This window comes from Glandiceps talaboti, chromosome 21 (assembly GCF_964340395.1).
Source record: "Glandiceps talaboti chromosome 21, keGlaTala1.1, whole genome shotgun sequence".
Classification (NCBI taxonomy): domain Eukaryota; kingdom Metazoa; phylum Hemichordata; class Enteropneusta; family Spengelidae; genus Glandiceps; species Glandiceps talaboti.
In genome coordinates, this window is record NC_135569.1 from 4529689 (window position 1) to 4552977 (window position 23289).

Genomic DNA, 23289 nt, shown 5'->3' on the forward strand with positions numbered 1-23289 from the left:
TTAATATTATGGCCTCCCTAGTTACTAAAATATTAATGAATTCACTGTTTTCGAGAATTCTGTCTTAATCATCAGATATTATCGGCGAGATATCAAAGGCAACAATATATGTTGTCTTGAGAAGACTTACTGTCACAATATATAGAATTAGCCGATATACAGAAGACTTTAATAGTGTTATTTTGATTAAGCTAGGCGGCTTTAGTTAAGTTGTTTTGCCTGAAAGAATCTGACCCCTGGCTCAGGAGTTGATCAAAGGGAATTCAATGGTCGACGTGGACAAAAATTTGCAGACGGATTAAGTCTAGACTGCGATGTCCAAGAGAAGATGGTTCGAGTGTACCCAACCACAGGTAAGCACGTCGTTTACTGTTCGAGTTTTTAGCTTAATCGTATTCAACAGGTTTGATAGTGTAGTCTGTGCTCCCGAAATCAATTAACTCCGTGCGGCGCTTCAATGGTCCCTACCCGGCGACAATGCATAGATGCAGAGCTAATTAACTTTTGAGACTAAGAATGTTTACGGTGACGACTGTGACCCAAAGCGGGTACGCGCACTTGTCTCGTATACCGCATCCGGCTAATCACCCCACCACAAACACACCCCTTCCCACCTCCACTTTTGTCGATCGATCAATAGATGAAAGAAAGGCCGGTAACAGCTGAGAATATCACGCGATATATGCAACTGGTAACACGATGTATGGTATATTGGTAGTCCTGCTTGCGGTGTCAAGAGAAGTCGCCCAGATCATGCAACTTGACCAAGTTGATGCAAGTATCACCGGTGATACTTCCACGGCCAGAAGGAATCGGCCAGTAATCAAAACTAATATACTGTATATTACGTCAGTAAATTATCACAAACCTAAAAAAGCAAAGTTTTGAAAGCAAGGTATTAATTTGTTGTTTCTATATGTAAATTGATGTATATGTACACTCAGAAGGGTGGTACATACCAGGGGGCATAGAAATGTGCTGACAGAGACAAGACAGTTCTGCCAAAAGTGACAAATTATTCAATGTTAGAAGCATTCTCTTGAACCAAAATACTGAGGCTAGCAGTGAGAATGAAACTGAAGCTCCCAACAGTGTTTATTTCCCATAATGCCTTGCCCCAGGGTACAATTGACATCTCCTAAGCCAGATTTGCTCATTTTTGTGACTGTTTTTTGAGAGGTTGTGTAATGCAGGGATGGTGAAAATCGATTTCTTGGTCCATTGAGCATAATTTCAATACAACTAAGATAAAATCAACCTTGTGTTTGTTCCCCTTTAGGAAATTTCATCAACTTGAGCAAGTCTACCCAACCAAATGTCTACAGCTCTGTTATATAATCTGGCTGTGACAGTGCTGTAACAACAGTGCTGTGGCAGCAGTGTAACTAGTCTATTATGTTAGCACTGTTATGTTAAACGTTTCATTGATGATACACTTCACTAACACTGCTGTAAAACAAAATGTTCCATCAGTGCTGTTACAGTGCCGCATTGTTGGAACATGAACAGTAATGTAACTGTTGTGTAACTATAATGTAACAGCACTGTAATACCTATGTTTCCACATCACTGTTACAGTGTTGTTGGCACATGCATGGTACATTTATGTAACTATGGTATAACTATATAATATTGCAACAATGCTTTAACAGTTACACTAATGTTCCATAGCCTATACACAACAATAACACTGCTGCAATGCATATGTTGAAACAGTGTTGCTACAGTACTTTTGAAACATACAGTAATGTAGCTGTTGTGTTTCTAACTATACATTTTGCAGCAGCAGCACTGTAACATTGTTGTAACAGCAATGTACATTAAGAAACAGACCCATTATATCGCTGTGGGTATTCTGCCATAGCTTGATGTTCAACAGTGCTGTAACAGTGCTGTTACAGCAATATAGTTACACCACAGTTACATGAATGTACCATACATGTGCCAACAGCACTGTAACAGTGATGTGACAACATAGGCGTTACAGTACTGCTGCAATATATAGTTACACAACCATTACATTACTGTATCATTCATGTTCCTATATTGTAACAGCACTGTTTGATGTTCAGCAGTGCTGTTACAGTGCTGTTACAGGAATATTACATGACTGCAAGACTTTAGTGATATATGATCACGCATAATGTAGAACCATAAATGAATATTTAACATGTATTTTCTCTTTTTTTCCCCTCTGTAGTTGCATGCATTGTAGTGATACTAATCACAGTATACATATTGATGTACCATCTACCTCCACCAACTACACAGACAAAGAAAAGTGATGGACTGAAAGGCAAGTCAATGCGTTAGATACTTACATCACCAAAAGTTTAAAGACCCAGTTTTAATGGGGAACTTGCAATCCAGACTGAGCATGCTCAGACGCAAAGGACCATGGGATTATCTGTGGTTATTGTAATAACCTAATCTGGAGCTACCGATAAAATAAACCTCCCACAATGGTCAGGGTTACTATGAATTGAATATCTGTGGTTACAAACAATGTATCAACATTGTTTTCAATACTAATTGATTAGTATTTATTATCACATTTCCCATGATGCAACATTCAACATGGCGGATTGCAAGTTCCCTATTCAGTGACTGAATCAGATAAAATTTAGGAGTAAAAACAGTTGTCTGGCAGAGCTATATAGAAGATATTGGTCCAAAACAAAAGAATAATTTCATGTAATCCTGTCAGCTCCACTGATAAAATAACACTAAGATGAGAATCTGGGATTGAAACCCTGGCCTTTAAGGCAAACCACCTGTGTGGTTGTCAGTGTGCCCTCTAATGATAGCCAAATTTTGTTGTTGTGAGTCAAAATGATAAAAACTGGCATTTCTTGTGAGTCACCACATAGAAAGAGGGGACCACCAAATTTTGTGCGTCAGTGGAATCTAACAAAACAGTTTCAACATGTTCCAGTTACAGCAAGTGCAGATTCAAATACTTGTTGTAATAATCTCCTCTGATTGTTGATACTGCAGACACACATACACTATGGGCACATAGCAATGGAGAACCAGTTTATGTTTTATTAACATCCGATGCTAGTACACTAGGTGGTATGGTGACAACTATTCACAGTGTCTACAAAAACGCTAAAGGACCTGTCAAATTTCTATTGGTAGTTGATAAAGGCAGTAAAGAACATCTCAGGTAATGTAAAGAGACTTGGCTTTTACAACAAATCATTGTTTTGTCTAAAATATGGTCTGTTCAATGTCATAACTGAACAGTTGTCAATTTTGCCATAGTTAGCACAATTGAACTGAGGTCCAGCATGCTATAGGCATCAAGTTTTGTCTGTGTGTGTGTGTATGTGTGTGTGTATGTGTGTGTGTTTGTTTGTGTGTGTGTGTGTGTGTGTGTGTGTGTGTGCTTGCGTGTGTGTGTATATGCCAACAACTTAAAGTGAAAAGCTGCTGGATCGATTGATTTCAAATTTGGTAGGGACATGACTTATGGTGTGTAGATGAAAAATGAAAGCGATCCGATCAGTGGTGTTCAAGCCTGGGGGGCAAGTATGGTGTTAGCAACACGCTTTCACTACAGTTGGGAAAAGACTGAGTGACATCTCTTTATGTTGATATGTATGTCACCAAGTCTTAATAGATGATATATTTATATATTGCAGGACATGGATGACTCATTCTGAGCTCAGAAATATCACTTATACTTTAGCTGTATTTGATGAAGGATGGGTGAAGGGTAAAATTGCCATACGAGGTGGAAGACCTGAGTTGGCTACACCTGTAAGTGACTTTATTGTTAAATGAAGAACACCATTCCAGGAAATAGAAGTATTTTCTTAAAACTTTGAGTTCTGGAGAGTCATTTCATGAATTCACATCACATAAATTTTGCACGAATGCCAAGAAACGCAAAATTGAAACTATTTTTCATGTCTATTGTTCTCACAATAACACCCACCATTAATTCCTGCGTACGTACCAGGATACGTACGTACGTACGTACGTACGTACATACATACATACATACATACATACATACATACATACATACATACATACATGTATGTATGTATGCGTGCGTGCGTGCGTGCGTGCGTGCGTGCGTGCGTGCGTGCGTGCGTGCGTGCGTGCGTGCGTGCGTACGTACGTACGTACGTACGTACATACATACATACATACATACATACATACATACATACATACATACATACATACATACATACATACACACACACACACACACACACACACACACACACACACACACACACACATACATACATACATACATACATACATACACACACACACACACACATACATACATACATACATACATACATACATACATACATACATACATACATACACACACACACATACATACATACATACATACATACATACATACATACATACATACATACATACATACATACACACACACATACATACATACACACATACATATGTAGTAGATGATTTTACAGGGATATTTATTGTTACCTTGGTGATGACTATAAAGATAGAATAACAACTGTGGCAATTAGATGTTGTAGGTATGTTGATTTTCATTGTAATTGACTGTTGCCATGGTGTTTTATTTGTTTTTTTCAGTTGAATTTTGCCAGATTTTATATACCACAGCTATTTCCAGATATCAATGGCAGGATAGTGTATTTAGATACTGATGTCATTGTACAGGGTGACATCATAGAATTAAACAACACTGTTATCAATCCTGGACACATCGCTGCATTTTCTGAAGACTGTAGTTCCCTTTCTAAAAGATTTAACTTGTTCCAGGTAAGCTATCCACCCTAATTTGACAGTGGAATAATCTCAGCTTTATTTGGGAATGAATGAATTGGATTCAACCATTTACTAATTTAGGTATGGTGGCTTGGCTATATATTGCTGGTGTAACCCCTTTCGCTGCATTTGATCCTGATTGGTCCCCTCCAAACCTGTACTGTGTCTGAGCTTACATTTACTTAACCATATAAATGGGTAGATACCTGATGGGGTGACAATAGCCATATAAATGGGTACTAAACAGGTTAATAAAGCCATGTTAATCGGTACCCAACAGGGTAACTAAGGCCATATAAGTGGGCACCGGACAGGGTAACAAAAGCCATGTAAATGGATACTAAACATGGTAACAAAGCCATGTAAATGGGTACCCAACAGGGTAACAGAAGCCATATAAATGGGTACCCAACAGGGTAACAAAAGCCATATAAATGGGTACCAAACAGGGTAACTAAGGCCATTTAAATGGTCACCAAACAGGTTAATAAAGCCATGTAAATTGGTACCCAACAGGGTAACTAAGGCCATATAAGTGGACACCGGACAGGGTAACAAAAGCCATGTAAATGGATACTAAACAGGGTAACAAAGCCATGTAAATGGGTACCCAACAGGGTAACAGAAGCCATATAAATGGGTACCAAACAGGGTAACAAAGCCATGTAAATGGGTACCAAACAGGGTAACTAAGGCCATATAAATGGGAATGTGACAAAGTAACAAAAACAACATAAATGGGAACCTGGTACAATGATCTTACCCTTCAAGTGTGACTTTTTGTGACTAACTGGACATCAACTAAGGCAGCTAGGATGAAATCAGCTTTACCTTTGTTTCCCTCTAACAGACAACATCAGCATTGACATGTAACTTTAAACCGTAACTTCTTATTGTCTTCACAGAACAACTATGCAAACTTTATTAATTTTCAAAATGAGCACGTGAAAGCTCTAGGAATGAGTCCAATGGCTTGCTCTTTTAGTGCTGGAGTGTTTGTCGCAGACATGCAGGCTTGGAAAGATGGAAAAGTTACAGAAAAATTAGAATTTTGGATGAGTCTTAACACAGAGTAAGTATACAATACTGGTAAAAGTAACACAGAACCCAGTGTCATCAATTTAACTTGTTTTAAATATGGGACAGTTTTCAAAATTAATAGATCATTTACTGTATGTTTATTTGCATACTCATATATTCATTTGCATAATAATGCATCATTTGCATATCCATACATTCATCAAGACATCCATAGAATGAATTGTAGGCACATATTGCATTTGCATATCTGAATTCATTTGCATACACATCCTTATCTTCACTTGCATACCCATACCTCATTAGCATATCCATACATTAATATGTGTATCTCTATATTAATTTGCATATTTCTGCATACAATTAGCATATCATTAAACCGATTTCATTGGTGATGAAAATGTTGATTTTTATTTTTCAATGTAGGATGGATGTATTTGGAAACCAGCGTGGTGGGGGTGCATCACAGCCACCAATGCTTATTGTATTTTATGGAAAGCATTCAACTATAGAGCCATTTTGGCATGTCAGACACTTAGGTGAGTTATGACTGACTTAGTTGAGTTATATGACTGGCTTAGGTGAGTTATCTGATTGGCTTAGGTGAGTAATCTGACTAACTTGGGTGAGGGATATGACTGACGAAGGTAAGTTATCTGACTGATTTAGGTGAGTTATCTGGCTGACTTAGGTGAGTTACCTGACTGACTTAGATGAGTTATCTGGCTGATTTAGGTGAGTTATCTGGCTGACTTAGGTGAGTTATCAGACTGACTTAGGTGAGTTACCTGACTGGCTTAGTTGAGTTATCTGACTGACATAGGTTAGCTATCTGACTGACTGACTTAGGTGAGTTATCAGACTGACTTTCTCATAGTATGTCTAAATGCTGTGTTTGTGTTTGTGTTTGTGTTTGTGTTTGTGTTTGTGTTTGTGTTTGTGTTCTGACTGCAACTGGATATGAATAGTTTGTACGTAAATCAAAACTGAAATAGGTAATGTTCAAACGTCACAATTGCCTAATTATATGATGTATCTTTTAGTGTAACATGTTGTCAGACAAATCGTTTTAACTAAATACTTCATGATTTCTTACTTTAACAGGTTGGTCAAGTGGAAGTCGATATTCGGAGGAATTTTTGAAACATGCCAAGCTCCTTCACTGGAATGGTAGTTTTAAACCATGGAAAGGCAAGGCACAGTATAGCCAGATGTGGGATAAATACTATGTACCTGATCCAACGGGAAAGTTCCGAGTTGTACGGAGATTTGTCAACTAATGAAAGGAACATTCCCCTTTATGGCTATGTACGACAGTGGAAGACATGATATAGCTATATGCTGTATGTTATGACAGAGAACTAACATGATATAGCTCTATGCTGTATGTTATGACAGAGAACAGACATGATATAGCGATATGCTGTAAGTTATGACAGAGAACAGACATGATATAGCTCTATGCTATATGTTATGACAGAGAACAGACATGATATAGCTATATGCCATATGTTATCACAGAAAAAACATGAAATAGCGATATGCCATATGTTATGACAGAGAACAGACACGATATAGCGATATGCCATGTTATGACAGAACAGACACGATATAGCAATATGCCATATGTTATGATAGAACAGACACGATATAGCGATATGCCATATGTTATGGTAGAGAACAGACATGATATGGCAATATACCATATGTTATGACAGAGAACAGACATGATATGGCAATATACCATATGTTATAACAGAACAGACTTGATTTAGCTGTATGCAATATCTTATACCAGAGTACAAACATTCCATATGTTATGACAGAGAATATACCTATATGCCATATGTTATGACAGAGAACAGACATGATAGGGGGTGGGGGGGGGGGGGGTGTTACCAAGAAAGTCCCTGTACATTGAATTAGCAATGTGGATGAAAAATGTACATTTTAATATTTTTGGATTTTTAAAGTTGCTTTATTTGTTTAAAATAACAACTAAAAACCCATTTCTCATCCATTCTGCCACTTAGTATCTCTGTATGTTTGCCTTCTTGCCTTTTTGATGTATTCAAATTTACACTTGTTCTTACTCATACTAATATATGTACTGTAGAAGTTGTATGCAACACATTTAACTAGTGGAAGTAGACTGGTGGTGCACAGTCACAGCTATAAATAGCCATCTGTGTTATTTACTGCTGTAAAATGAAGGAAGGTTACAACTTGTAAGTTATGTAAAACTCAAGTAAAACATTTGCATGATTTGTCACACTCATTTACAACATCCTTATCAAATGCAAAAAGTATATGGTTTCAATTACTTTCTCAGCAATCACATATAATGTATGTGACTTCCAAACTCAAGTGCCTTTATTTTCTGTCTTGGCATTCCCATTCTCACAAACCAGAGCTGATATATTTTCTGTGCCATGACACTGCAAAATATCAAGCCTCTTGACTGTGCGTCTTCAATGGTTGTCGTAAAAAAGGCTGTGGTTTACAATGATGTAACATTCCCCTGCAAGAATTGTTCATGTAAATTCTGAAAGAATTTACTAAATTTGCACAGTTTAAATAGTGTGTGAGCTATGTAACAGCCAATGCGATTGGTTCTCATTGAATTGATGTTAGAACACCATGATAGCTATAACAGTGTATTTGATTGGTTCTCATTGAATAGATGTTACAACACCATGATAGCTATAACAGCCTATGTGATTGGTTCTCATTGAATAGATGTTACAACACCATGATAGCTATAACAGCCTATGTGATTGGTTCTCATTGAATAGATGTTACAACACCATGATTGCTATAACATCATTGACCTCTATTTCAAAACTTTGTAAGGTCACCCCTGATTTTTTTCATGATTTTAACAGAAATGGGTTTGACGTTTCTTGAACTAAATAACTCAGAAGTTTAAGATATTTATAGCCAAGGTGCTTACTAAATTGACATCAGGCTGACTGGGTGCTTGCAAATCAAAAAGGAATTCTTTACCTGTACTGAATATGAACAGCCTTGTAAACATAGTACTGTCGTCACGTTCATTTTGGTGCACGAAAAATTTGGCAGAACCACAATTTAGAATGTGTCGGGTACACTTTAATTTTGGTGGACAGTGCAATGGAAAGGTAGACACTACTTGTAAATAACATATCCAGTCGGCCTGCCACACTCAGTGCAATTGTTGTTGACACCTTTCACAACAACTGAATATAGAGATATGATAACTTGTAAAGTGGGTTAGTATGACTTATGTCTTTGGAAAAAGCTTCTGTAAAGTATGTTAATGCAACTTATTTCACTGAAAAAACTTTGGTGCGTATTCAGCTAAAGTTAATCCAACTCCCAAAACTACAACTACAATATCCTAATCAACACACACACACACACACACACACACACACACACACACACACACATCCATCTTGTCATATCTGCTTCTCTACAATAAACATCTTGAAGACATAATATGTATTCCATTTGAAAATAATGTTAGGCTCATTCACAAGAAGACTATGTCACTGCCCTCACTGGCCTGCTCTGAAAGGGGTTGACTGATATGTGAGGGCGCCCCATCACTGTGTACTTTACAGACTAGTCTAGTTCCAAACTGGGACAGTAATATGTATTAAGAACTTCACTACTTTCCCCCAAAAGTGTATATAACTGTCTGTCATGGAACTAGACTACTTACAGACTTCTTAACAACCAAGATTTAAATAAACCAAAGAAACCATCTGTGTTTAATAGGTATTAACTTTTTTGAATATTGATAAAAATACTTCTTTGTAATATTGTAGAAGAATGTATATGTAGTTGTCTTTTTTCATAAAATAATAAAAGGCAAGAATTTCACCTTTATAAGTTATGTTATTTTCTTTATGTTTTTAATTAGCACAACTGAACAACAGATGTACTATCAGCATGGTAAAGTGTCTGTGTGTGTGTGTGTGTGTGTGTATGTATGTATGTATGTATGTATGTATGTATGTATGTATGTATGCATGTATGTGTGTGTGTATGTATGTATGTGTGTATGTCTGGTGTATATGTGTATGTTCACGAGTGTGTGTTTATGTATGTGTGTGTGTATGTGTGTATGTATGCGTGTGTGTGTATGCATGTGTGTGTATGTATGTGTGTATGTATGTATGTATGTATGTGTGTGTATGTATCGGTATGTGTGTATGTGTTATAACCAGGTTATAACTAATATCTATTGTCTAAAGTTTAGAAAAAATGGTATTTGTTCCTAATTGATAAACATAATTACTCTAATAACCACAGTTACCGGTAATAACAATGTTTTTAAAGATTGTCAAAATACTGAATTTTATGAAACTAATTTTTATTTGTAAATTCAATGAATAATTGTAGAAAATGAATATAACAACCAATATGGACAATTTCCGGGCTGTGTTTATGACTTGCAATTATCAGACTGACTTAATTAGGTGAGTAATTCACCATTGATAATTGCGATCGTTGTTTAAAAAGCTTGACGCACTCAATCCTGGTCATTTAGATGTGAATAAATCTGTCCACCTCATGCTGCTCAGTGTTCACATTCTGCATATGTTGAGAGACATCAAGAAAACGGATAATTCCAGATAATTTATAGGTATGTGTATTTTACGAGGGACTATGTTTTTAAAATGCATGGTTCAGAATTTTACATCAACATTTTCTTCATGAATCACATTAATTGTTTTGATTAGGGATGGAGCAAAATTTACAGTGGTGGGGAGGGAGAAGAGAAAAGGGAAAGAAATTCGGGGTCTAAAGGGATCGAGTCCTTGAAAATTCTGATGGTGTGAAAGAGGTGCATGTTCTTGCATATCTGCAAACTTTCTTGCGGCAAAGCAACAATAGTGTATACAATATGCATCATTAAGATATATTTAAATATGAGGCAGGTGGTAATCTGTGAGAATGTGTGTTCATGTCTGCCTTAATATCTCTATACAATATGACATACTGCAGACAACTTATTCTGTATCAACTGCGTAACTCATCAAACAATTCTCCTTCTTTGCAGGGTACTCACATCATGGTGTACGAAATTACCACAATTGTACTACTCAGCATCTTTGCTACAATTATGCCCTCACTGTCGAAAGAATTAGATGTTTCTGGTAATTTTAAAGTTGCTGGTCTGTTCAAATTACATTCATCAAGTGAAAACGGTGAATGTGATATTCTCAATGTGGATGAATTTTTGAAAATGGAAAGAATGCTGTATGAGATTGATTTGTTGAATCAAAGACAGAATCCGCCGGGAATTACCTTGGGTAGGTACCAAGCCTTGTATTATGTCACTAATACCATGTTGCTCCTGACAACCAACTAATCTGACCTGGTGTGTGAATGCAAGTGTATATTTCCTTTACTTGCAGTAACTACTGTACTATACTGTAACCCAATCTTCACATCAATTTCCACCCATTGTAGTGAAGCAACAAGTACAGTTTATATTTAATGACACACTCAAAATTGTAAATTAATGTTAACAATGACCAATTTCCTTGTTTTATTAAAATGACCCTGTGGTTGAAAATTAGGTAAGTATTTGCGATGAAAAAGATACCGAAAGATGATATGTTTTGTTATATGTCATTGTATTATAAGGTTGACTTTATCCACCTCTGGTTTAAATAGCCCTCCTCCAAAATCCTCCACTGTTGTCTGTCTTTTGCCCATCTTGGTGATATTGGTGCGTCGATCTCTTTGATATCATCTCTCCATTGTCTGCGTGGTCTTCTAGTTGATCGTTTGCCATTTCTTGGATGCCATTCAGTGCATCTGACTGTCTATCTATTATCAGACAATCTGGCAATATAACCTGCCCATCTCCATTTCATTGACATTACCAGTCTTATGATGTCACTTTCTTGGGACTTTTTTCTTACGACGATATTCTTTCTTTAAATTTTATGTTTAACATTTTCTTTTCATTTGACTAGGTGCAAAGATCGTGGATACTTGTGGAATGGATGTTTCAGATGTCATTACCAATTTGTTTCAGCCAACCGTCTGTGAACAACCACTATGTGATAACTTGCTTGGAATTATAACAGCGCCCTCTACGGAGAAAAATCAGATCTTATCTCATCTTCCCTTTGCTATTCCAGTGGTAAGGCCTACATTAAGTTTAACTCTCCTACCAAGCAATGAGTGCCAGGTACACCACTGCGGGGAAACAAAAGCATTTATGTAAACTTTAAATTCTATCTCTCATCATCATGTTCTTTAGATTATTGTTTCCTTCTATACAGACTGAAATATAACGTTGTGACTTGAATTTGAATATATTTCCCCTACCTGTATCTCCAAATTATATCTGAAAAAAAAAATAGTTGCATCATAATTATTAGAGTGTATTGATACATTTGTAGTAGCATTATTCGTCTGATATTTTTCATAGGAAAACAACAATCCAAGCAATAATACGGCACCGAAAGGTCTACAGCATCAAGAGAAATTCCGTTAGTGCGCCCCCTATGGTAGTAAAACATCGATAAAAGAAAAAGATCTATTCTCAACTCTGCCAATTTATACTTTGTACCAATATGCAGATTAACAACGATCATAAGTTTGGAGCATGTTCATCAAATCATTTAGGTTGACTTGAGAATTTAAAAAGAAATACTTCCCATTTTGTAATTTACAGGTAGAATTCAGTGAAACTTGTCCTGTTGTGGGTTCATCTTATGAATGGCCAGTTTACTGTATCTCATCAGTCCCTGGACGTCCTACACAATTCGAGGCAATGTTGGAATTAGTGCAATCGTATGACTGGAATTACTTATCCGTTGTTTACCAAGACAATGAGTACGGGTGGAAGTCACTGAATGCACTAGAAAAGGAGGCACGCGACAGAGGAGTGTGTATTGCCACGTCACTCAAAGTACCAGTGCTTGAAAATGATGATGTATTGGTAGATGATATGTATGACGAAATCGTTGAACGTTTACGTTACCAATCGAATGCAGCTACAGGTAAGTTAGCACTGGAAATACACGTCTTAGAAAACTCTGATACGTCTCCGGATCCGTCCCAGTCCGACGGAGGTATGTCGGAGTTCCCGGAGTGCACATTTCTAGGGCTAGAGGTACGTTATTTTTCGCAATCACTAATATGCTAAGAAAAGTCGATTCATGAGTTACATATCTTTGGCCAAACAATATATGGTTATTTTTTGAGTAAAATTTGGAAATATATGCATATTAATTAGTTTGATTAGCACATTTGGTTGATTTTCACGTTTGTCAAGAACGTTGGAAACTTATTTACATGGATTAAAATTGGGCAGAACGTTAATAAAATTCAAGAAGCTGTTGAATTTTGGCATAACGGCCTTTACTTAATTTTGTGTTCCTCGTGACCCGACCTACCCAATATTTCTTCAATCTAGCCGGCGATTTTTTTTTTAATCGACATCCTCTACAGCAGGATTTAAAAAAATCACAATGTCACTGGTTTGTCAGGTGGCAACCTCACGAGCGTGTATCGGAGCGATAATCGGAAAATTTAATGAAAACAAATAGTTAAAGTTTCCTTGTTACTTTTATTTATAAGTCATTCAGAATGTTAAAGTACGGTTACGAATTTAAAATATCACCAACACACTTTTTTTCACTTAAAAAAAATGTGACCGACCGACCGACCATGCACTCATTTTTATGATACGATGAAAAACACGGGCGCTCTAATAAGTATTACAATTCAGTTTTTGAGTGTGGCGACCAGGTTCTTAGTGTGATTTCCCTCCTGTCTAGGTGTTATTGTCATCTTGGACGAACCATCGACAGTGTTATTGATGGGGACGGCACAAAGGAAAGGTTTGCAAGGACGGTTTCTTTGGATTGTCGACGAGAAGCTCGTCTCTTCGAATATACCGCGTCTGGCAGTCGCAGAGGGCGCCATTGCATTCGTTCCCCGTGATGTCTCTGAGAACACCATTTTTAAAGAGTATATAAATCGTCTTTCAACACGGAGTAACTATAGAGACCCATGGTTTGTTGAGTATTTGGAACAACGATTTGACTGCAGGTTTGGCATGGAATCGACAGAAGAGCGAGACAGTGATGACAGACCCATTTGTCAGGAGATGACGGAGGTACCTATAGAAGGCGAGGCTCAAGTTGATGACACAACTGTTATCTCACAGGCTGTCCACGCGTTTGGACATGCCTTGCAGAACCTGGAGAGTGATTTTGACCGGGCTGATATGCGGTCGCAACTTGACCATATTTTTTCCCAGGGTAAGTCTGGCAGCATTATGACATTTATGGTCTTTACTACTGGAGTCGTAGTCCAGCTTGCAGACGGTGTACGGGACGCGATACCCGTCCCAGGTGGAAACGGACAATGTCAAAATCGAGTCTCCGACTTGCTCCGTTTGCAAGCAGGGCTACTGACTGTCGTCGCAGCTGTAGTTCTATCTTTCCCAGGGCTTGATTAATTTTAGCCGAGTACGAGCGAAAGATTTTTCGCGGAAATATGTCCCACTAACATACTTTAAGAGTGATCATATTTCTATATACAGCGCTTGTAATTGTGAAAAGTGTCAGCAACATGTACAGAATACGGCAGTCCGTATAAGTTTCCCCGACACAATTACCATTCCACCAATTTTTTCATGAACCAAAATAAATACATTTACATTATAACTGCAATAATTGCTGTGATATTTTGTTTAACTTTTCACCATTCTTGGAATTCCACTAAAAAATAATTAGTTATTTTTAGAATTGATTTTTTATACACTATTTTAGAATGAAAACCCCAGAACGATAAAAAGATGAGAAACAAAAAATAATGTTACAATTATTGCAGTTAATCTTCACGTTACTTACAGATGTCAAGGCTCATCTTCTGATCATATATAATTGCCGTATTTGATCATTTTTTTCGCTTCAATAATGTCTTAAACCTAGCTCCTTCCCAGATTTTCACGAAAACTCATCAGCAGGCTGGATATGTCGTCTGCTATGTACGTCGTGACAGGCGCCCTCACGCATCGGTCAACCGCAGATAGAGCTAGCTGGACGGTGAGGGCAACACAACACATCGTATCTTAGTCAGCCAACACAAACATTACGATTTATTGTGGTCATTTCAATAATTAAATTGTTTCAAATTTATTTTAATATTCCACCAGGGAATGAAGACATGTCCTCGACAATAACCTACGACATTCTTAATCTTCAGAAGTCGAATTTGAAACCCACGTCTCCATCCATGGTATGGCTCACAGTTGGTGGATATCGGAACAAGCAAGTCCAATTATATGAAAACCTGATTAAGTTCACTGAAGATCACCCCGAGTTACCCGTGTCTGTCTGTAGTCTACCGTGTGAGGATTCATATGATAAAGTGTTGCCGTATGAGGGTTCCTGCTGTTGGGTCTGTGTCTCAACAAAAGAGATAGCAGTATAATTTCAATGTCTTCTTTTTTTTTAAATATTTTTTTTTATTTTCCAAAAGATAATAATGTCTTAGTTCCATTGAGAACACTCGTTTATCATTCAGTCGTTTAGATTATATGTACATGACACACATGATAATCAACTTATTTCACGAAATAAACTATAAATACTATTGACACTTTGTATGTGGTTTGTATATTTTATGAACGTTAGTGTAGGTTTTATCCTAAAGACAGATGCCCATTTTATTCAGTTTTGAATGTTTTAAGGGGCATCTATGTCAATGACTTTTTACTGGCTTTGCACTACCATTGTTTACAGATTTATTACATTCAGAGACACCACATACTGGGCTGATAATTAAACTACATGTAATTGTAATAGTATACTTTTACACTTGACATGGATGCTATAAATGATAGTGCCAAACCGTGCAAGTGTTTTACTTGAGTGTTACCAGTTGTATACTAAATGAGAATCATTTCTTTATATCTGGGTAATGGTGGCTTGTAAAGTCTACAATGAATGAATAAACGTGTTCCAAGTGGAATGGGGATGGAGGGGGTGGGGATGGGGATTTATGGTGAATGAATAAACTCATTCCAAGTGAGGGCCCGAGAGTTACGAAGAACGAATAAATTCGTTCCAAAACATCATAACATAACAAAAATGACACTGCAGTCAAAATATGTTGTAAATTAATCATTTCTTCATCTTTATTCTTTTAATCAATTTCCAGCAGCAGCAGCAGGCAAGATTCTCCCTGTTCTATGACATCATGAACCCCCTATCTTTGTCATTGAACATTATCATGGACTACCTATCTTACTTCAACAAGTCATGTACCACCTATCTTCGTTACATAACAATGAGTACCACCTAACTTAGTTATATAACAATACATAACATTTGCATGTATCAGTTTCTGACATTATGAACGTAAGGATACGTATCGAACAGTCAGCTTTTTTACGTTCTGAGTCACGAACCCTTCTGAAGGTGCATCAGTGGCTCACATCTGTATTTTTTTGTATTTTTTGTAAAAATGCTAAAGATGCATGGTGACAAATAGGATATTTTAAGCAGTTCATTTTTTCCCCCGCCTTGCCAAAATTGAGCTGTATTATGTCAATGTCACCATGGAAACATAAAAGTAAAACAAATCGTACGTTCCTTATTCCGTACAAAATTAACATTACATGCAAAAATCAAGAAAGAGAAAGTAAATTTGATTGAGATGAAGACACATCTACGTTTTTTGTCCCACGATTTTTCTCTCTAATTATTCGTATTATTTTTTTTTTACACAGAATTGTACATTCCTTTCATTATTATTCAAATTAGCAGGTTTTTTTAATTCACTGATAATAAGTGTTCATCTCTGGAATTCCATTTCTGGATAATTGTTTTTTAAATCTGTGATTTAAAACACAAAAAGTCTGTGTTTTGTTTGGCATGTAGTTCCTGCTGTCCATGGTGCAGTGGAACATGCCATTATTAAATCGGTGTGACCTCTTGACGCCGTCACACAGTCAGTGACATTTGACCTCCGAGTCACACACATTATTGAAATTCATATCTAGTTGTGTAACAATATTTGAGTCCTTGTTGCTCTGTTACACACAGTGAAAACATCAAGTCAATAGGAAAGATAGCCATAAAAAGGTGACTTCTAGTATGAGCACCTGGTCGCTGTCCAATCACATGACGACATGCACCTGGATTGTGGTCCAATAGCTTTGTGTTGTGCACATCTGGGTCAAATAACATTTTATTGTCTTATTTCACCCTTCAGAACTTTCTGTTTTTCTTTCTTTTTTTCTTCTGAATTATGGATATATTTGTGATGAGTTACATTTAGTCCTGATCTCCCGAATCGTCATCTGCTTCTCGTAACCAGGTAAAGAACGCCGTGACTGATTTAAGGGCAACTCCTTTTCCTTGTTGTTCATTAGGATCATTACTTGACTCCCATGCATAGAAAGCCTCCTCTGATATCACGTCTTCATCATACAGCTTGTCAAAAAATATACGCAATAGACCTGGAATGATTTACGGAAAAACAAAGTGTATTAATAAGTTTATTCAACAAGAATTGGGCAAAAAACAAAGTGTTATATTGCACTGTCATTGTATATCAGTCTTACTAGCTGAACAAATGCAAGAACACCTCTCTATTACAATATTACCGAGTTAAAGGGGAACACCACTCTCGGAAATAAAGGCATTTTCATAAACTTTTGGTTCTGGAGACATTTCCACATTATAGGCAATTTCACAGAAATAACAAATTGAACTTTTCCCCTATTTGGAGATCTTTGTTATGGGCCACATTGCCTCATGGGAGTCTGCAGACATGTTTGTGCAATGGTTGAACAATGAATATTCATGACTCTTTACAGCCTATTACCGTCAGTGAGAACATCATGAATATTCATTGTTCAACCACTACATAGTCATGAATATTCATTGTTCAACCATCACAAGTCTTCCGATGAAGGCTTTTCTGTTTTAGCTGTACTCATAAAAAATGTCATATTGAAGGCAATCAGCCACAACAACAGCATATACTATACTTACTTGGGGGACTGTCTAGTTTAAAATTCAATGCCTGTAGGGCATACAAAGCTTGAAGTTCTAATTTATCGTCATTATCTAGGTACTTCTGTAGGACTGATGCTCTGTTCTTTACTTCATTGATTTCACAGCGGCAGGCACTTCCTTCACCTGGAACATTAGTAAACATTCATTGTCAGTGCATAATATTTTGGCTGTTGTAAAGACAAAAGATTACATAGTTTGGCCACTAGGGGTGCTATTCAACAAAAGACTTTGGCGGGAAGTGTGTACGAGAATCATTCAGTCCAGTAGTATACACTGTTATATGTTTCATGACAAATTATGATAACATTCTCTGTTCATTAAAGTTACATTTCTCTGTTGGACTCGTTACCCTGTGTTTGAGTGTTAGGACACATAGGGATGGGGTGGGGGTGGGGCAACACACACACAGACAGAAAGATGGAGTGAGTAACACTTCTCAAACATAACCAACCTGAAACTGCACTTTGGCACACGGCAGTCATCAAGGCACGGATAAAATCACTTTCTTTCCTCCTTTCAACTGATACATTGGCCTGAAAAAATGAAGAAAACAAGTACATGACTACCTATTTAAAATCCTTCAGCCTATAACATTAATATGAACTGTTCGTGGGAAACCACATGCACATTTCAATTGTGTAAACTTCCATTATCTCTCAGTGTAATTGAGAGACCGCCAATGTTTACTCGATTTTGAAATTACAGCGTGATTATACATCACCAAGAGACTTGTCATCTACTTGTGTTATCTACCATATGCAATAAAAGTACTTTTGTTTTGTGTGTATCTAGTTAGCTGATAGTACATTTCATATTTCACTTGTTAGACAAGGAATTTAGTATTTATCTTCTTTCTACCAGGGGGTATTTGTTTGTTCACTAAAGACTACAAGTTGGAAAAAAAAAACAGGATTGTTTTCTTACCTCTATCCAGTCAAAGATTTTATCATTGACAGCCTTTTCTCGGAGTAATAAATGTTCTAAATGCTGCTGTATCTTTTCTGTTGGCATTCCTTCATCGCTAGCTGGACTAGCACTACTTGGACTAGGAGTAGAACTTGTACTTGTAAACTGCAAACCCTGAAAAGTTCACAAAGGTACACTAAGAGTCAACTCTGGGAAAATAATCTATGGTCGGTTTCCTTAAAAAGGAAGCGATGAGCACCCATGATATGGAAAGGACCTGGAACAAGCATCCATATTGCAAAATTAGGAGAGATTTAAAGAACTAGTCCCTGAAGTGCACTCTATCTCAACAAAGCAATTGGCATGACCATATCAAGTCATTATTCCTTACCTTTCGATCCAGGAAGTCTTGTAAGTCTTCACCGGAAGGAAGTAGACCACTCCAATCCATCCCTGATGTATGCCAAAGTTCTTCTATTCTAGTTTTACCCTTCAAGTAACAAGTACAGAGATTATTTAGTTATCAAATATTGATATAGAGTGGTTACTACTCACAGACACACACACACACACACACACAGACACAGACAGACAGACAGACAGACAGACAGACACACACACACACACACACAAACAAACATATCTGTGATGGTTGATAAAAGACATGAAATCTTATCCTTTGAGAATGTCATTCACTTATTCACTTTCTCTCAATCTCGGCCATACAAAATATTCACAAACACACACACAGTCCAACACCATCTCAGATATTATCATATACACTAAACTTGGCTCAAGTTCATAGATTTTCACACACACAGTCATACACACTATCTCATATACTATCAACTATACACTGAACTATGCCATTCATCACAACAGACAGACAGACAGACAGACAGACAGACACACACACACACACACACACACAATCGATCTCAGATATTATCAGCTATACACCAAACAATGCTAAGTTTATCAATTTTATACAAATACCATATACTACATACACAACACAATAAATTTCTCTTTTATCCGATTTCCTTAGAATGAGATACAAAATACTCATACTTACTACATTTTTAGAAGCCACTAATAGCACCTCAGCAGTCAGATGTGCTGCTTTATCTATGGGAAGTAATGGTTTTGTCACATCTCTGAGAACTGTCATTGGGACCTTACCACTCACAATCAATGGAGATATAAGCTCACCAAGGTATGTCCAGAATTTAGGAATATCTATGGCCATATCGTCAGCAAACTCTAAGATCTCACCAAAACTGAAAGAATACAAGAGGGATGTCAGATATATGTAAAGAGAGTTCACAATAGGGAACTTGCAAACCTGCTATGTCGAATGTTGCATCATGGGAAATGTGATAATAAATACTAATGAATTGGTATTGTAAACAATACTGTTACATTGTTTGTAACCACAAATGATCGATTCATAGTTACCCTGACCATTGTGGGAGGTTTATTTTATCGGTAGCTCCAGATTAGGTATTACGATAACCACATAATCCCATAGTCCTTTGCGTCTGAGCATGCTCAGTCTTGATTGCACGTTCCCTATTGAGGTGTATCAATGGCCATATCGTCTGCAAAACTCAAGAACGACATCAAAAGACTCTACATGAAGCATCACCAAACCTCAATAGTAGATTATTTTTAATTGTGTTGATGGAAAAATATACCCTGGTTTGCAGGAAGTAAGTACTACCATATCAATTCATGTAACAATATCTGTCTTACCCTTTGACATAGTGTTCTACAGTCATCACGTCTTCTCTAATCATATCATAGAGAAGTGTACCGACAGCTTCCCTGGCTTGTTCACTTCTATCAATAGCGTTTTCCACTGCCATACGTACAAACACATGCAGCATATGTGTGGCGTTTAATTCGGTGATGCACATTTTGGCCTCCTGTGTTTGGGGACAACAACAGAAATACTCAATCAGAACAAAAAACTCATAATTAATACCCAATAATCTATGATATGTTTGTGGTATACTAAGGGCTTGTTTGTATTACAGGGGGACACCACTGCAGGAGATAAAAGACAGTTTCATAAACTTTGGGATCTGGAGAATCATTGTTTCTTTGAATGACGTAATATTTGCCATCACTAACCTTAGCATCTCTGAGATGCATAAATTCATCCAATATTGCCTTGCTTTTCTTCTCCATGGCTTCCTCTGTTATACTACTTGTAGGTTTAGGTGGTTCAACTGCTGCTGGTGTGGCTGGCCTTGGTTCAGGTGTCTTCACTGAAACAAAAAATAGTCAAAATTGTTTGTCTTAATTCTGGTGATTAATACACATGTACCTGTGATAGCTGTACTTGCAAATGATATGCGCACATACTACGATACGATGCTGGTAATTGAGGCTTCGGTTTACTAAGATAGACACAAACTATTGTTGTTCGATGTGGTAGATTACACAAGTGGGTGATAGCGGTTCCTCTGTTGTGCGAATCAAGTCACCCTGTGATCAAGCTAGTGTAAACATCGGAAGTCCCAAAACAGTACACTGCAAGTTTATAGAACTAAATACAAAGAGCTGTCCTACTGAGACTATAGTGGTAAGAGCAGTAGTAGTAGTATAATTAAAGCAACGTCCATTCAATATGTTATCAATTTTGTATTAACATGTTGTGACAATAGCTTTAGTTTCTGTCTATCTTAGAAAACGAAAGCCTCGAATATGAGAGTATTTACAGTGCAGTAAAATAGCAGAAACTTTACTGTACACCTGCATGCAAACAAACTTGCAATTGTCATATACACATATCAACATCATGTAAGCCAGTTATATTTCAAACAAAGACATTTGTATGTTTTCGGTTCTAGCTGTAATGACCACATCCATTCGAAGCCCTGTACTTCTAACTACTAAGAGCTACTAGAAGCTGACTTTGAAACTAACTTACCTCTTTCTCGTTCCCTCTCCCTCTCAGCCAGTGCTTGGGCACCAGTCAAATTCTTGGCAGCCGCAATAGCTTCTTCTCTTTCTCTATTCCTGCCATCTCTTGCACTTTCTCTTGATGAAGACCTTCTAGGTCCACCTAGTTGTCTACCCTTGGATTCACGACCCCTTCCAAGCTCACCTCTGAAAGTAACAAACGATTTTGATTATTATAACCCTCAATGCAATTGGATAGTACAATATAGTTACTTTGGAACAGTAAATTGGATACGAATACGACACTTTGATCCATTTGCTAAGGAAATTGATCATGCAATCATTCAGTGTGATGTCTCTCTCCAAACTGGCGGAATAATATGTTCCAAAGTATCTCTATTTCACTGTCCTATTGATTCTTGGAACCATGAACAATATATTCTCCCCTCAACAAAATTATATTGGCATGATTTTTGTCATGGCTGCCGACTGTATGGCAATACATAGAGGCTGCTTTACATCCAGGTGTATTACAGTTGTGGGTAGGCATGTTTTGGTTGCAGGTAATCGCTACAACAAATTGTACAATAAGAACTATAATACTTCACTATTCTGGCCCTCACTCCTGCCCAAAAATATCCCATGAACAGCACCCCTAGTGGCCACACCATGAAATCTTTTGTCTTTTTGATAAGTGAAATATGGCGTATTGGGGTGAAATCTTTCAATGTTTATTTGATGATTACTGTAGGGATGGTAGAGGATAGCGTCTAGAGCACACAGCAGACATCATATCTACACTCTAGTACCGAAGAAACATCTCAACTTAATATACCTCCATACATACAATACTACAGTATAGGATTAGCTGTAGAATTGCCAAGAAAAGGAGGAACTGGTATTTGCATGTGTTGATTAACAGAGTGCAGCTGGAGTATCCCCCCCCCCCCATTCCAACCCCCACCCTCAAACACCTCGGTGTAGTAAGCCGTATATGAGTACAAACGCAGTTAGAAATTTCCATGTTTCTGACCACAGCAGGCATTATCAATTAATTTGACATGAAACCTGTGTAGTTAGAAACACTTAACCTACCTAGATCCTCGCCTTGATGAGTCATACACCTGCGAGTCTCCTGAGGCTAGTGCTTGGAATCGGTTTCCTGGTGCCGGTCGACTTTCTTGTTGATCAGTTTGTGGTTTACCACTGCCTCCACTACTACCACGACCCCAGCCGCCGCCAAACACACCTGGTCTACCACCGGGACCAAGTTGAATGTTTTCATCAACAGGTTGCTGAAAATGTACGACAAATTTCAATTAGCAGGTGCAATGCAACAAGATAACGGTTTACCCCAATTATTTGGAGTTTTAGTGTAATTTACTGTTGGCAAAATTGATCCTATCGGTAATGATTCACATATATGGAAATGTCTCACATTTGATGACAAGTAAGTACATCACGTCATGATGAGAAAATCATTCATTTCATCAGCAATAGTCTTTTGATCAAATGATTACAAGGAACTGAGCTTGTTACTGTGTTTTTCTGTTTCTGTTTGAAAAAAGGGTTGTTGAGTATGATAGTAAGA

The 23289-nt window shown here is 37.4% G+C and overlaps 4 protein-coding genes and 1 non-coding gene across 11 annotated transcripts in view; 3 read left to right on the forward strand and 2 right to left on the reverse strand.

Annotated features, from left to right (window-relative positions):
• Window positions 1-228: 228 nt before the first annotated feature.
• LOC144451616 (glycosyltransferase 8 domain-containing protein 1-like) lies at window positions 229-7466 on the forward strand. Its single transcript, XM_078142508.1, has 8 exons — window positions 229-353; window positions 2201-2296; window positions 2998-3169; window positions 3648-3765; window positions 4603-4791; window positions 5703-5869; window positions 6262-6374; window positions 6940-7466. Exons 1-8 carry the CDS (start codon window positions 329-331, stop codon window positions 7113-7115), a joined length of 1056 nt encoding a protein of 351 aa, XP_077998634.1. The 5' UTR covers window positions 229-328; the 3' UTR covers window positions 7116-7466.
• Window positions 7467-10377: 2911 nt separating this feature from the next.
• Window positions 10378-13848, forward strand: LOC144451725 (metabotropic glutamate receptor 4-like). The gene is made up of 6 exons (XM_078142629.1): window positions 10378-10468; window positions 10886-11138; window positions 11811-11980; window positions 12518-12845; window positions 13626-13688; window positions 13820-13848. Exons 2-6 carry the CDS (start codon window positions 10898-10900, stop codon window positions 13846-13848), a joined length of 831 nt encoding a protein of 276 aa, XP_077998755.1. The 5' UTR covers window positions 10378-10468; window positions 10886-10897.
• LOC144451667 (uncharacterized) lies at window positions 13728-15426 on the forward strand. The gene is made up of 2 exons (XM_078142563.1): window positions 13728-14111; window positions 15011-15426. Exons 1-2 carry the CDS (start codon window positions 13907-13909, stop codon window positions 15286-15288), a joined length of 483 nt encoding a protein of 160 aa, XP_077998689.1. The 5' UTR covers window positions 13728-13906; the 3' UTR covers window positions 15289-15426.
• A 541-nt stretch (window positions 15427-15967) lies between these two features.
• The window catches only part of LOC144451856 (eukaryotic translation initiation factor 4 gamma 3-like), a 42101-nt gene continuing 34779 nt past the window's right edge, over window positions 15968-23289 (reverse strand). For all 7 annotated transcript variants that reach the window (XM_078142770.1, XM_078142769.1, XM_078142768.1 and 4 more), the window contains 10 exons: window positions 22794-22993; window positions 21727-21905; window positions 20925-21061; window positions 20544-20716; window positions 19864-20068; window positions 19180-19278; window positions 18807-18962; window positions 18334-18415; window positions 17859-18005; window positions 15968-17320 (listed from right to left, as the gene is read on the reverse strand). In XM_078142770.1, the coding sequence (XP_077998896.1) occupies window positions 17136-17320; window positions 17859-18005; window positions 18334-18415; window positions 18807-18962; window positions 19180-19278; window positions 19864-20068; window positions 20544-20716; window positions 20925-21061; window positions 21727-21905; window positions 22794-22993 (1563 nt within the window). In that variant the 3' untranslated portion in view covers window positions 15968-17135. The remainder of the gene's footprint in view (window positions 17321-17858; window positions 18006-18333; window positions 18416-18806; window positions 18963-19179; window positions 19279-19863; window positions 20069-20543; window positions 20717-20924; window positions 21062-21726; window positions 21906-22793; window positions 22994-23289) is intronic.
• Window positions 22442-22591, reverse strand: LOC144451885 (small nucleolar RNA SNORA57). The gene has a single exon (XR_013482316.1). It is a non-coding gene; the product is annotated as a small nucleolar RNA SNORA57 (small nucleolar RNA).